At 40.2% G+C, this 14,482-nt stretch overlaps 1 protein-coding gene across 4 annotated transcripts in view; it reads right to left on the bottom strand.

The window, feature by feature from the left end:
* The window catches only part of BCO2 (beta-carotene oxygenase 2), a 91,758-nt gene that overhangs the window by 29,110 nt on the left and 48,166 nt on the right, over window positions 1–14,482 (bottom strand). Inside the window, exon 2 of one of the 4 annotated variants that reach the window (XM_043501061.1) lies at window positions 14,231–14,342. The exons of 2 other annotated variants lie outside the window; for them this stretch is intronic. In XM_043501061.1, coding sequence (XP_043356996.1) covers window positions 14,231–14,342 — 112 coding nt within the window. Of the gene's footprint in view, window positions 1–5,467; window positions 5,738–14,230; window positions 14,343–14,482 lie in introns of those variants that run through there. One more of the 4 variants, XM_038380551.2, reaches the window with a different exon arrangement.

Raw genomic sequence — 14,482 nt, 5'->3', positions numbered from 1 at the left:
GAAGAAAGGAGTACTTGTGGCACCTTAGAGACTAACAAATTTATTAGAGCATAAGCTTTCGTGAGCTACAGCTCACTTCATCGGATGCATTTGGTGGAAAAAACAGAGGAGAGATTTATATACACACACAGAGGACATGAAACAATGGGTTTATCATACACACTGTAAGGAGAGTGATCACTTAAGATAAGCCATCACCAGCAGCGGGGGGGGGGGGGGGGGAGGGAGGAGGAAAAACCTTTCATGGTGACAAGCAAGATAGGCTATTTCCAGCAGTTAACAAGAATATCTGAGGAACAGTGGGGGGTGGGGTGGGGTGGGGTGGGGGGGAGAAATACCATGGGGAAATAGTTTTACTTTGTGTAATGACTCATCCATTCCCAGTCTCTCTTCAAGCCTAAGTTAATTGTATCCAGTTTGCAAATTAATTCCAATTCAGCAGTCTCTCCGTTGGAGTCTGTTTTTGAAGCTTTTTTGTTGAAGGATAGCCACTCTTAGGTCTGTAATCGAGTGACCAGAGAGATTGAAGTGTTCTCCAACTGGTTTTTGAATGTTATAATTCTTGACGTCTGATTTGTGTCCATTCATTCTTTTACATAGAGACTGTCCAGTTTGGCCAATGTACATGGCAGAGGGGCATTGCTGGCACATGATGGCATAGATCACATTGGTAGATGCGCAGGTGAACGAGCCTCTGATAGTGTGGCTGATGTGATTAGGCCTATGATGGTATCCCCTGAATAGATATGTGGACAGAGTTGGCAACGGGCTTTGTTGCAAGGATAGGTTCCTGGGTTAGTGGTTCTGTTGTGTGGTGTGTGGTTGCTGGTGAGTATTTGCTTCAGATTGGGGGGCTGTCTGTAAGCAAGGACTGGCCTGTCTCCCAAGATCTGTGAGAGTGATGGGTCGTCCTTCAGGATAGGTTGTAGATCCTTGATGATGCATTGGAGAGGTTTTAGTTGGGGGCTGAAGGTGATGGCTAGTGGCGTTCTGTTGTTTTCTTTGTTGGGCCTGTCCTGTAGTAGGTGACTTCTGGGTACTCTTCTGGCTCTGTCAATCTGTTTCTTGACTTCAGCAGGTGGGTATTGTAGTTGTAGGAATGCATGATAGAGATCTTGTAGGTGTTTGTCTCTGTCTGAGGGGTTGGAGCAAATGCGGTTATATCGTAGAGCTTGGCTGTAGACAATGGATCGAGTGGTATGATCTGGATGAAAGCTAGAGGCATGTAGGTAGGAATAGCGGTCAGTAGGTTTCCGATATAGGGTGGTGTTTATGTGACCATCGCTTATTAGCACCGTAGTGTCCAGGAAGTGGATCTCTTGTGTGGACTGGTCCAGGCTGAGGTTGATGGTGGGATGGAAATTGTTGAAATCATGGTGGAATTCCTCAAGAGCTTCTTTTCCATGGATCCAGATGATGAAGATGTCATCAATGTAGCACAAGTAGAGTAGGGGCATTAGGGGACGAGAGCTGAGGAAGCGTTGTTCTAAGTCAGCCATAAAAATGTTGGCATACTGTGGGGCCATGCGGGTACCCATCGCAGTGCCGCTGATTTGAAGGTATACATTGTCACCAAATGTGAAATAGTTATGGGTGAGGACAAAGTCACAAAGTTCAGCCACCAGGTTAGCCGTGACAGTATCGGTGATACTGTTCCTGACAGCTTGTAGTCCATCTTTGTGTGGAATGTTGGTGTAGAGGCTTCTACATCCATAGTGGCTAGGATGGTGTTTTTAGGAAGATCACCAATGGACTGTAGTTTCCTCAGGAAGTCAGTGGTGTCTCAAAGATAGCTGGGAGTGCTGGTAACGAAGGGCCTGAGGAGGGAGTCTACATAGCCAGACAATCCTGCTGTCAGGGTGCCAATGCCTGAGATGATGGGGCGTCCAGGATTTCCAGGCTTATGGATCTTGGGTAGCAGATAGAATACCCCAGGTCGGGGTTCTAGGGGTGTGTCTGTGCAGATTTGTTCTTGTGCTTTTTCAGGGAGTTTCTTGAGCAAATGCTGTAGTTTCTTTTGGTAACTCTCAGTGGGATCAGAGGGTAATGGCTTGTAGAAAGCTGCTGGTGATGGCTTATCTTAAGTGATCACTCTCCTTACAGTGTGTATGATAAACCCATTGTTTCATGTTCTCTGTGTGTGTATATAAATCTCTCCTCTGTTTTTTCCACCAAATGCATCCGATGAAGTGAGCTGTAGCTCACGAAAGCTTATGCTCTAATAAATTTGTTAGTCTCTAAGGTGCCACAAGTACTCCTTTTCTTTTTGCGAATACAGACTAACACGGCTGCTACTCTGAAGACTGAGGAGGAGCATTTCTGAGGAATCCCCTTGTTGAAATATTGGCCACGCATCCCAGTTAACAGCTGCAGCAGCCTCATGGCAGGCACAGATTGAGGAGAACTCAATCTGTAAGCATAATAAGGACAAACAGTGGCCAGCAATGGTACAGCTAAACCCCTTCCTGAAACAGAACTATTTCCTAGTGCAAGCAAGGCCTGAAGCTGAAGAAATTCTAGACAATATTAAAATTCCATCTATTATGAGGTGGCATTTCCTATCAGGAAGCAATTCCTTCTGACAAGACTGATCACTTTCACCACCTCAGCTATATCTTCCAGCCTCCCTCCTTTAATCCTTGAGATTAAATTAAATTGCTGCACAAATGATCTCTAAATCTCCAAAGCCGAATGTCTAGTTCTTCAGAGACAAATTCAGCAATCAGTACAAGAGAACAGAGGAAGGACAATTCAACAAGAAACTGGTTGACAAACTGCACTTTTGTAAGCTTGCTTGTTCAGATCTGCCACTAAGGATAGGTAAGGTTGCATGTTGCCCTGAAGGGATGTGGCAATTTACCCTCCTACAATGTGGATACCTGGCTCACCAATCCTCAAATCCTTCTTAGATCTCTAATATGAGAGGGCAGCTAGATAAATAAATCAGGTTGCAGGGCTAAAGTAATTATCTTGCAACGTATAGCAGCCTCTCCCTCTTAAAACTCAATTAAATTATATTAAATCCCATATAAAGTAATTCACCCAATCCCAACATTAACGCTGATAAAATTCCATTAGAAATAAAGAGAGGGAGTCTTTTCATACAAGCTGAAATCTGACAGCTATACAGACTGATAGAGGCATTTAGAGAGGAGTTGGTTTAGATATCTTAGCTGTAAAACATTTTCATTTCAAAATTTTAAACAGAGAGGCTGCAGTTCCACTAAATAGACATTTCTGCAGTGTTGTTATGTTCTAGGATCCAGTATGGGAACTGAGTAGACTCTGCCTGGGTTTCCTTGTTCTGTAGATTTTTCCCTATCTCCAAAATGTGAGTACTCTAGCTCATCTCTCATCATCTAACCTCCCCAGAAATGGTCCCCCCCAACTCACACGAATCAGATTTGGGCAGAATTCAAGGACAAATCGCATAGCATTCTTTTAAACAGTGTTTGGCTCAAAGCGGAGCTAGGTTTGTCCACAGAAGCTTAAGCTGAGAGCATAGTTACATTTATATCCTTAGAACAGTTAACAGTAAGGCAAGCAGGTGGCAAAACTACCATAAAGTGATATAATTTTAAGATGGAGACCCAGATACCATTAGAAAAAGGCAACATACAAAAGGAAAACAAGTGGGCTTTGTACTCTGCTTCTTGAGATGAACAAAGCCTGATACATTCTTTGTTAAACATTTGTTTTAATCAGAAATCCCTCAAAATCCTGTTTTTCATGGAAAACTCTACGGATAACTGGAGAGCTAGCAGGATTATGGCTGACTCCAGGGAAGTGACACCAGCTAGAGTGAAGAAGGGATTTTTATTCAGACTGTTTAGGGGTTTTATCACTATCTGTTTCACTCAAATGCCTGAACAAACAGCAGGAAGAAAAGATCTTGTTACAGATTCAGTATTCAGCTAAAGGTTGAGAAATCTCATTCTACCTCCCTGGGTCTCCAACCAGACTACCAGCAAAAACAATACTGGGAAGTCCTAGTATTGCCAATTAGGTACAAGGGGGGATGGGGCGGGGGGAAACCTCAGGCCTTTTTTCCCAACTCAAAGAGTCAAAACAGGGCACAGTCCCATATGCCTCCCTGTACAGCTCACCTTTAAGGATGATTTAGGTATAATGAAAGGAGGTAGGGGGAGATGCTGAGGGATGGACTAACCAAGAGATCCCCACCCTAAATTATAGATTTCATAGTAGCAGCCGTGTTAGTCTGTATTCACAAAAAGAAAAGGAGTACTTGTGGCACCTTAGAGACTAACAAATTTATTAGAGCATAAGCTTTCATGAGCTACAGCTCACTTCATCGGATGCATCCGATGAAGTGAGCTGTAGCTCACGAAAGCTTATGCTCTAATAAATTTGTTAGTCTCTAAGGTGCCACAAGTACTCCTTTTCTTTTTGCTAAATTATAGTGATTCAAGAATCCACCTTCAAATGTACCATGGCCTTTGTAAGTTAGAACTGTGGAAGTTTCACATACACGCTGTCTTGATAGCTTTGCTTTGAGAAATATAGCTCTTCTATCAAAATAGAACACAAGAAGGCCACAGACACATGCAGTATTGGATCTTTCAGTGGAAAACACTTTACTTTACCAGATCTGAAATGGTGGGGCCAGAGGTTGTTACATATAGCACTGAAGCCCAGTGCTAACATTCCTCAGACATTTTGTGTTGATAATTCCATCTTTATATTTTCCATCTCCATTCTGATTAAGATCTGACTGATATTGGATTTCTTGTCATGCCTCCGAAATTTAGCAACAGATTTGATTAAAGAGTTAGCCTCTGGGGCTGCTCCTAAATTCGTATCCTGAGATACACACTGGATAACATCATCACAAGACAGGCTTGGAAAAATATCCAACCTCTTGATGTCCGTGGGAGCGGCCCCTTGATTCTACCAAAAAAAATTCAGCAGGGAATCTGGTTAATTCCTTTCTTTTATGCCTCACTTCCACATCTCAATGGGCGATGACAGATCTCTCTGTTAAACAAGCAGCAGATTTCAAATTGTGTAGTAGTAGCATACACTGCTGAGTCCCCTGGAGATACTGCACAGAACTCCAAACGGTGGCTTCTTCCTGCCTCCTGTGGTGGGTGATCCAACCGTGGGTGATCAAAACTTCAGTGGGAGCCCCTGCCCCAAGCAGCCATTTCCCTTCCCTCATACAATAGACTCCCTGCAGAGAGGCTGCTGTTTACTGATGGTTTCCCCAGCTCTAAACCTGCATTTTCCATTTATAATCTGATATAATCTGTGCAATGCATTTGCCCCTCCTGTTTATTAGCTTGCAAAATAACTAGGGATCTCCATGCTGTCTAGCAAACTCATTGAATCATTTAATTCCTAATTTCTATTAGAAATAAAATTCCTCTACTGACCTGTCTCCAGCAGCAGTTCTAAGAGCAGGAGATCCGTCAGTCTCTGTGCAGGAGGAAGTGAAGGGCATTCTTACCTGGGATGGATTTCATCAAACAGCAGAGGAAATGTCCCACATTCACAGGCAGGAGGTTGATAGCAAACAGAAGGATTTGGGAAAACATCTGGAAGATCCTCAGCTCTGAAGAAAGCCTCAGATCCAAGGGGACCTGGGAAAGATGATATTTTGCAGCTGGCTCCGATGGATGTGTTGAGTAGGACTGGCTGGGGCCATCACTTCAGAATAAAAGCCTGTACAATGGTAGGGATGAGCCTGCACAGTGCAGCAGATAGCTAAACTGATGTTGTGGTTTAAGTGCACCTGCAGGTCTCTAGCTGCTCATGACGGGGCAACTTTATTCTAAGAACCAGTCTCCCTTAGAAATAAATCCTAAGGCAAAAGCTGCTGCTCTGGAGCTATTAGTTGCTCTAAGCAGCTCCATGGCGCTTATGTCATTATGCAGATTGGGCTAGGTAAGTATATGTATGATGTATAGTTAGGACTGCACATTTCCCAGCTCTGACAGGCAGGATTTTACTGAACAGCTTTGCAGAAAACATAATAGTTCCACCAGTAAGCAAACTATCTGTAGCTTTCAGAATCATTTTCTCTTCGCTACAAAAAGTCAGGGGCTCCCAGCAGAAACTGTTCTGTTCAGATCCTGATAAAGAATTATTAGTGCTTAGTGCTTTTTAAACCGTTTCTGCAACATACTTTCCAAGCATGAATCAAACCTCAAAACATCCACATATGGCACTATTCCTATTTTATATTAACAAACTGAAGCATGGAGTTATCAGGTGTGTAAGTTAGGTCGCAGTAGTATTGATGCCATGATACTTTATTGCGAGTGGTGCTGGGAGATGAGGGAGTGCATATAAGGAGGGAAGAAACAATATATGTGCCCAGGTACCCGAGCCTCCAGGCAACCTTGATAAAGGATGGCATCTTTCTCTTCAAAAATCCTTTCCATTTAGTCTCAGCAGTCATTTCAGGAGCTGGGTGACCTTTTTTACCTAATGACAGGTTTCAGAGTAACAGCCGCATTAGTCTGTATCCGCAAAAAGAAAAGAAGTACTTGTGGCACCTTAGAGACTAACAAATTTATTTGAGCATAAGTTTTCGTGAGCTACAGCTCACTTCATCGGATGCAGGCAGTGGAAAATACAGTGGGGAGATTTTATATACACAGAGAACATAAAACAATGGGTGTTCAGTGATCGGGTAAGGTGAGCTATTACCAGCAGGAGAGAAAAAAAAAACCTTTTGTAGTGATAATCAAGGTGGGCCATTTCCAGCAGTTGACAAGAACATATGAGGAAGGGGGGGAGGGAATAAACATGGGGAAATCGTTTTACTTTGTGTAATGACACATCCACTCCCAGTTTTATTCAAGCCTAATGTAATGGTGTCCAGTTTGCAAATTAATTCCATTTCAGAGGCTCATTCATCTGCACATCTACCAATGTGATATATGCCATCATGTGCCAGCAATGACCCTCTGCCATGTACATTGGCCAAACCGGACAGTCTCTATGTAAAAGAATATACGGACACAAATCAGACGTCAAGAATTATAACATTGAAAATTGAAATTGAAAAATTGAAAATTGAAAAAGTCGGAGAACACTTCAATCTCTCTGGTCACTCGATTATAGACCTAAGAGTGACTATTCTTCAACAAAAAAACTTCAAAAACAGACTCCAACGAGAGACTGTTGAATTGGAATTAATTTGCAAACTGGATACAATTAACTTAGGCTTGAATAGAGACTGGGAGTGGATGGGTCATTACACAAAGTAAAACTATTTCCCCATGTTATTTCCCCACCTCCCCCCACTGTTCCTCAGACGTTCTTGTCAACTGCTGGAAATGGCCCACCTTGATTATCATTACAAAAGGTTTTCTTCCTTCCTCCCCCCTCCTGCTGGTAATAGCTCATCTGAAGTGATCACTCTCCTTACAGTGTGTAGGATAACACCCATTGTTTCATGTTCTCTGTGTATATAAATCTCCCCACTGTATTTTCCACTGAATGCATCTGTAGCTCATGAAAGCTTATGCTCAAATAAATTTGTTAGTCTCTAAGGTGCCACAAGTACTCCTTTTCTTTTTGCGAATACAGGCTAACACAGCTGCTATTCTGAAACCTGTCGGTACGCTGTATTATGCTATTCAGCCACTACATGGTACTATGTGCAACTTCCCTTATTTAGGATAACTTCAGCCATACCTGACAGTACATTAAAGGATCTTATACCCAACACATCCAGAGTATCTCTCTGGGAAGGAAGCTCCTTAGCCAGTCCATATCTGGTACAGGCGTCTGACTTGCTAAGCGGCAGCCCTAAAATCTACCATGTACACAGTTCACATAACACACACATTTGGTCTCAGGAGCCCACCCACATCCCCGGGCTTCAAAGCCCAAGCTCCACCCAAGCCCAAACACCTACATAGCTGAATTTTTAGTGCCGTAGCACAAGCCCCATGAGCCTGAGTCTGTGGACTCAGGCTCTGAAACTCATTGCCACAGATTTTAAAGTACAATGTAGACGTATCCCAAAACAACAACAGTTCCCCAGCCCACCCTGGGCTACAGCTCCCAAGGAATTTCCCCCTTTGCCTTTCTCAGGCCTTCCTGCTTCACCTCTTATTGCACAAAAAGGACTGAGAAAGGCAAAGGGGGAAATTCCCTGGCAGCTGTAGACCATGGTGGGCTGAGTAATTCTTTTGTTGTTTTTGCTGATGTTTGAAAAATAAAACTGCCTGAAAAGAGATGCTGGGTATGGCAGTGGGTCTGTCGTGGGCAGAGACAAGCAAATACCTTATACACATATTGCTGGGAAAACAGAACCCTGAACACAAAATCAGGTCATTAAAGGAAGGATTCTGGGAAAACATGCAAGATTCCAGTGAACAACACAGCTGTACAGCAAGTGAGAAATTATCACTACTTAGTAAGCATCCTTATAGAAGATGGAAGATTGAATATTGAAGTCAGCACCAGAACAGCAAGAACAAAAGACATTCTGGAAGAATAAACATCTGATCAGAAAGCACATAAATTTGGAGACTAAATTCTAACTCTTAAAACTTACATTTGGCCTGTATCAAATTATGGCTGTGAAACACGAACATTCCAACAATCAGTAATAAAGAAACTATAAGCCTTAGAATTATGATCTTATGGAATAATTCTGAAAATATGATGGATAACCACATAATGAATGAAAAGGTATTGGAGATCACTGGAACTCAGTAAACATTATTTAAAGAATTTATGAAAAGAAAGATTTGATTTACAGGGCACATTTTTAAGAAGTTCAGCAGGCGATGCTTGTTCATGGGCACTGGAAGGGAAAGTTAATGACAGAAGAATATGAGGCATAAAAAAGATCTTTGGATGGATGAAGCAAGCTCTACTTCACGAAAGCTTATGCTCAAATACATTTGTTAGTCTCTAAGGTGCCACAAGTACTCCTTTTCTTTTTGTGATATCCTGGGTAGATCAAAAGGACTATTCATCCACACAAAAATTACCAGAGGATTGTACAGAATGGGTTCCATGGTTGCCAATCTCCTGTAATGGAGATGCCACAGAAGAAGAAAAAGAGGATGTCACCACACCCCTTCTCTTCTGCCTCTCCACACCCACTGCCAAAAAGTAAGTTTTAAAATGCAGGCATGAAATCTGGGCCTCTATTGAAGTCAACTGCAAAACTCTCATTTACTTCAGCAGGGCTAATATTTAACCCCAGGCCTATTTGCTATTTTTAAAGTACATTTATATTCTGTTACTGATCTGAGCTTTTACCCTTTTTTTTTTTTTTAAACTTACTAAAGCAGTACAGCTTAAATAGTAGAGGAGAAACTTAAAGGAAAAGTAGCTGCCATTTGAGCTTTGCTGATTAGATCTGCAGCTTTAAAGACAATTAATTTTCAGTTCAAACCTCCCTCAGTAAAACTGGAAAGCAGATTGTGGTGGGAAAGGTGCCAGTTGGAGTCCATAGGTAATTCATTCCTCAGTGACAATGTGGAACAGCTTTTAGATTCATTGTCGGTGATAAAAACAGTTTTGTTTGTTTCTTCCCCCAGTAAATCTTGAGATATTTGAGAGAGATGATTAGTAAAGATCCCCATCAGTGTGGACAAGATAATAAAAACAGCAAAATGATACTCTGGTATATCAGAGATGGGAACTAAAATAATCAAGGAAACTACTTTGCTGTGAACACTACTATCTATATAGAAGTGTGAAGAACACTAACAGGCAGCCACCAGGCACACAGAAGGAGCACACTGATACTTTTAGCCAGTAAGATGGTCACTGCAGATTCTTTTTTCAACTGGGAGAAATTGAAACATGAAGTCAGCCAGTTGGTCAGTTTCTACACTGATTAAAAGACTTTTTATAAAATCAACAAAGGAGAAACCTTTTTCTCTAAGGAAATGTTCTGAAGATCCTGGACATATTATTTTAAAGGATGTTCAATCACAGGGGTGGCCAACCTGTGGTTTCGGAGCCACATGAGACTCCTCAGAAGTTAATATGCGACTCCTTATATAGGCACCAACTCCAGGGCTGGAGCTACAGGCGCCAACTTTCCAATGTGCCGGGGGGAAGGGGGGGGCTCAATGCTCAACCCCTGGCTCTGCCACAAGCCCTGCCCCCACTCCACCCCTTCCTGAGCCTGCTGTGTCCTTGCTCCTCCTCCCCCTGCCCCAGCCTCCTGCATGCCACAAAACAGCTGATCGGGAGGTGTGGGGAGGGCTGCCGGTGGGTGGGAGGCACTGGGAGCAGCGGGGAGGAGGAGCTGATGGGGGGCTGTTGACGTATTACTGTGGGTCTTTGGCAATGTACATTGGTAAATTCTGGCTCCTTTTCAGGCTCAGGTTGGCCACCCCTGTTTTATCAGAAGCTAAAACTTTATAAAATTAGTTGATAATATTCCTTTAGGTAGTTGCCTAAATGTACATAGGGAAGAGATAGATGTTTTGTTCCTCTATGGAGGAATTTCATCTGTCTTTAATTCCATGTATTTTCTACCCAGATATGATGATGATAAGCACTTTAGAAATGCATAAAAGTGATTACTTCAAAGTCCGACAAACTTCATGTCTGCCTATTAAAAAAAAAACAAAAACGTGTCATAAGAATTTTTATTTTTGTCAATTCATTTAACTAGCAGTGTATAGTTTACCGTCCAAGTCCAGGTACTGTGGACATGACAAATGACTTTATTTTCAATGTGTCTTTGGACTATAAAGTGCACTCACTAGAACAGAGTCCCAACATATGTAACATCTTCTGCAGATGCTTATACCTTGGGTGACATAGGTTATGAATATTTTACAAGAAAGCAACTCAGATGCACAAAGAATACAACATGACTACACAAAAACAAGGATGATTCTTCAAAGATGAACACCTTGCATTTAATTGAACCTTAATGCCCGACTATGCAATCATACTTATAAGACATGCACTTATATCTATAAATTATAGTCCTATTAAATAGATTTTAGAATTTTGCAAAACACTGCAAAAGTAATAGTATTGGACAGTGTTCTGTAAAAAATAATGTTACTGGTAAAGAATTTAACTATATGATGCAGTGGTTCTTTTGTGAGCTCTAATCTTTACTGATACTATAAATGTTATGACCAACACTTTCAATACTTGCATGCCTCAAGTTAGACATCTAAATCCATAGTTAGGTGCCTAAATAAGTGGCCTGGTTGCCACAGATGTAAGCACCTGCGAAGAACTCCCTTTGACTTTAGTGGAAGTTGTGGATGCTTGGCACCAATGAAAGTCTGATTATGTTTATTTAGGTGTTTAAATAAGGATTTAGGTGTCTAAATTCAGAAACAAGAGTGCTGACCTGTCCTTTTTATCATCATTATACTTTATAAAGTAAACATTTTGGATGGAATTTTGTGAAACTATAAATAACCACAATTTTTAAAGTTTCCTTTTTTTTAAAGAAAGAGTCAAATTCTTAGTCTAAGATAAACATTTTAGAGTAGTAAACAAAAATATTATATTCGTTGGTATTATTTCTAAATTAAGATTGATAATATCTTCCAGTATCCTCACATTTTGATTTTGTCTAAGTTACGGTGGAGTGTAGGGCAAGACAAACATACAATCCATAGTAGTGTACATTAAATATTAACATCTTAACAGTGATGTCATCTGTAAGTTTAAGTTTAGGAAGTTTATGCCTGCAGCTACCATGAATTTCTACAAATTCTAATTGTCTTATACATACCTCTCCCATTCTCCCAAGTTAACCTTTCACATTATCCCTTAATAGCAATGTAATAATTTATTTTAAAAGAAAATAGGTAAAATTGTTAAACTAAAGTAATATTCTTATACAATGGACAAAAAGTCAGAAGCAGATGACGGTTCAGATTTTTCAAGATATTTAGGCACCATCCTACAGGACTTTCTAGTGGTTTTCTTTATTACATTAGTCTGGCAAACTGCACAAATGATGTCTTGTACATTTTATGAATCATTGTTTGAACTCAGTCAGAGAGTGAAGAAAAATTGTTCAAATACTACTTAAGTATTAAGTAAATTGTATATACGCCATACACTGACATAGTATGGGGTTAATTTTCAACATATTGCATGGGGATTTGGCAATGTGACCCAAACTATTGTTAATGTTACACTATGATTCGTTTAAAATAAATAAAAGAGCTAAAAGTGTATTTTCAAATAAATATTGCCAAAAGCTATTTTTACACTCTTCCCAGAATAAGATCCTTGATAGCTCCTCATTCCCATGCTTCCTTCCTCTCTCTATGTTCTGAGATGAAAAAATAATATTTATTCTAGTAAGAATTGTTTGTAGACAGTATAGAAACAAAAACAGAAAATCAGTAAGTGGAAAAACAATTTAAAGGCTATTTTCATTTATACTGTTAGTCAAGTTTGATAAGGGATATCACATAAGTTCTGGAGGGGAAATTTAATCATGACAATGTTTGATAAAATCCTAGATTTTAGTATCAAAATCCTCCCCGCTTCTGTTCTCTTGTAATAGTCCCAAACCCTAGCATCTCACAGCTCCCTTATTTTGTTCTTCCCATCTCTTCAACATACTCAAGGGAAGGGAACCCAGGGCTCAGCATAATCAAGTCAATAAAGATGACAAACTTATGACTTGATTTTTAAAATGCCTTAAAGGTAAGGGTTTTATCATGGAGACCAGTGTTTTGTATCACTAATTGCCACCACACTAATTACTGTCTGTTGTCTTTGCTTTGATTTTTTTGCTATATTTCAATAAAGTATGCTGCTTCCAAAAGTGTTAAAAATTGCTCGAACTGTTAAAGATACAGACAGAAAGCTAAATATGTATGAAACCCAGCATTTTCCCTTACAGCGTATGTTCCAGTATTCAACATCATACATGACCAACACTCTGTGCCCTACATTTCGGCTTATTTGCCAGACAAAATCAATTTTAGCTTTGCAGGGTGTTTGCAATGACTGTGAACCTGTGTCTCAGACTCTCTCTTTTCTGTTTCAAGTGATTTTCTATGATCCTCGCTTCTTTCAAGATTCCATCAAGCTCTTGTACATAAGAAGCATCCATTGCCGCTCTCTCACTTAATTGGAAAAAAAACTAACATTAAAATAAATACTTAAAAATATTAACATTCTCAACTACTGCTGATATTTGGAATTGCTTTCATGCTTTGCTTATAAATCTGTTGTCTCTCAGTCAATGGCATTCATGACTAAGTTAACTCTTCAGTTTCACAGACTAAATAAATTTCAGAGTAGCAGCGGTGTTAGTACTGTATCCGCAAAAAGAAAAGGAGAACTTGTGGCACCTTAGAGACTAACTTGTTAGACAAAATAGAGGAGTTTGTTATTTCAGGATTTAGGGTTAATCTTCTCCTGCAGTTTCTTGACATTGCAGACGTTCCACCACACCACATGCCACCTTTATGTATCAATCATCTAGGTATTCATATTCGCACTCTTCAGTGTAGTATCCAAGTGCCTTCCATCAATTTAAAAAAGTGCTAAAAATATTTCTGTCTTCCTTTCCTGATGCTAAGCAGGCACGTCTTTTATTTTGTTTTTTTCAATAAAAAGAACTGTGTGTGTTTGTATTGTAGTGTCAGCAAAAAGATGAATTTTGTATTTTGTTCTGAGGTTAAGTTTTATGATCAATCTGTCAATACTCTAACAGTGGTTCTCAAACTTTTGTACTGGTGATCCCTTTCACATGGCAATCCTCTGCGTGCAACCCCCCCTTATAAATTAAAAACACTTTTTAATATATTTAACACCATTATAAATGCAGGAGGCAAAGCGGGGTTTGGGGTGGAGGCTGACAGCTCACGACCCCCCATGTAATAACCTCGTGACCCCCTGCGGGGTCCCGATCCCCAGTTTGAGAACCCCTGCTCTAACACTACTCAGAACTATGAGCGTGCATCAAGGGAAGAATTACACCCATGCAGTTGAAAGCATTAGCCCATCAAACTACTTGCATCCTATCCATATCACAAAGTTGGCAAGTAGCTAGACTAAAAATATTCTAAGAAACAAGAATTATCCCAGGTTATTTTAAGTATATAAAAATTATATAAAAGTTTAAAGCTCACTTGCCTTAAAATGTGGGCATATTTTGACAACAGGTTATTAATTTCCTTGTTCATATCTGTTAATAGAAATATTTATTTTATTTCAAAGGTATTAATCGAGTGGTTCATGTCAACATTTATCTGTCTGAGTAATCTGAATATTTTTAATACATCACCATTTAAAACCTTTTCCAGTGCTTCAGGTTTGTAAAGTGACTGTGAGCTTTCAGAAAGAGCCAAGTCTGGTCTTTCCAGGGAGGACAACTGAGGACTTTCTGAAGCTTCATTCTAGTAACGAAACACATGGGAAAAAAAAAATGCATGCTAGTACAGGTTCTTAGGAATTTGAAACTTTGCAGTTTAGTCCTGCATTTTGGATTTTATTTTAAATTAAGGTTATCATATTGCTGACTTCACATGCAGCTTGT

This window comes from Dermochelys coriacea, chromosome 22 (assembly GCF_009764565.3).
Source record: "Dermochelys coriacea isolate rDerCor1 chromosome 22, rDerCor1.pri.v4, whole genome shotgun sequence".
NCBI lineage: Eukaryota > Metazoa > Chordata > Testudines > Dermochelyidae > Dermochelys > Dermochelys coriacea.
This window is presented reverse-complemented; position numbering and strand designations above follow the sequence as displayed.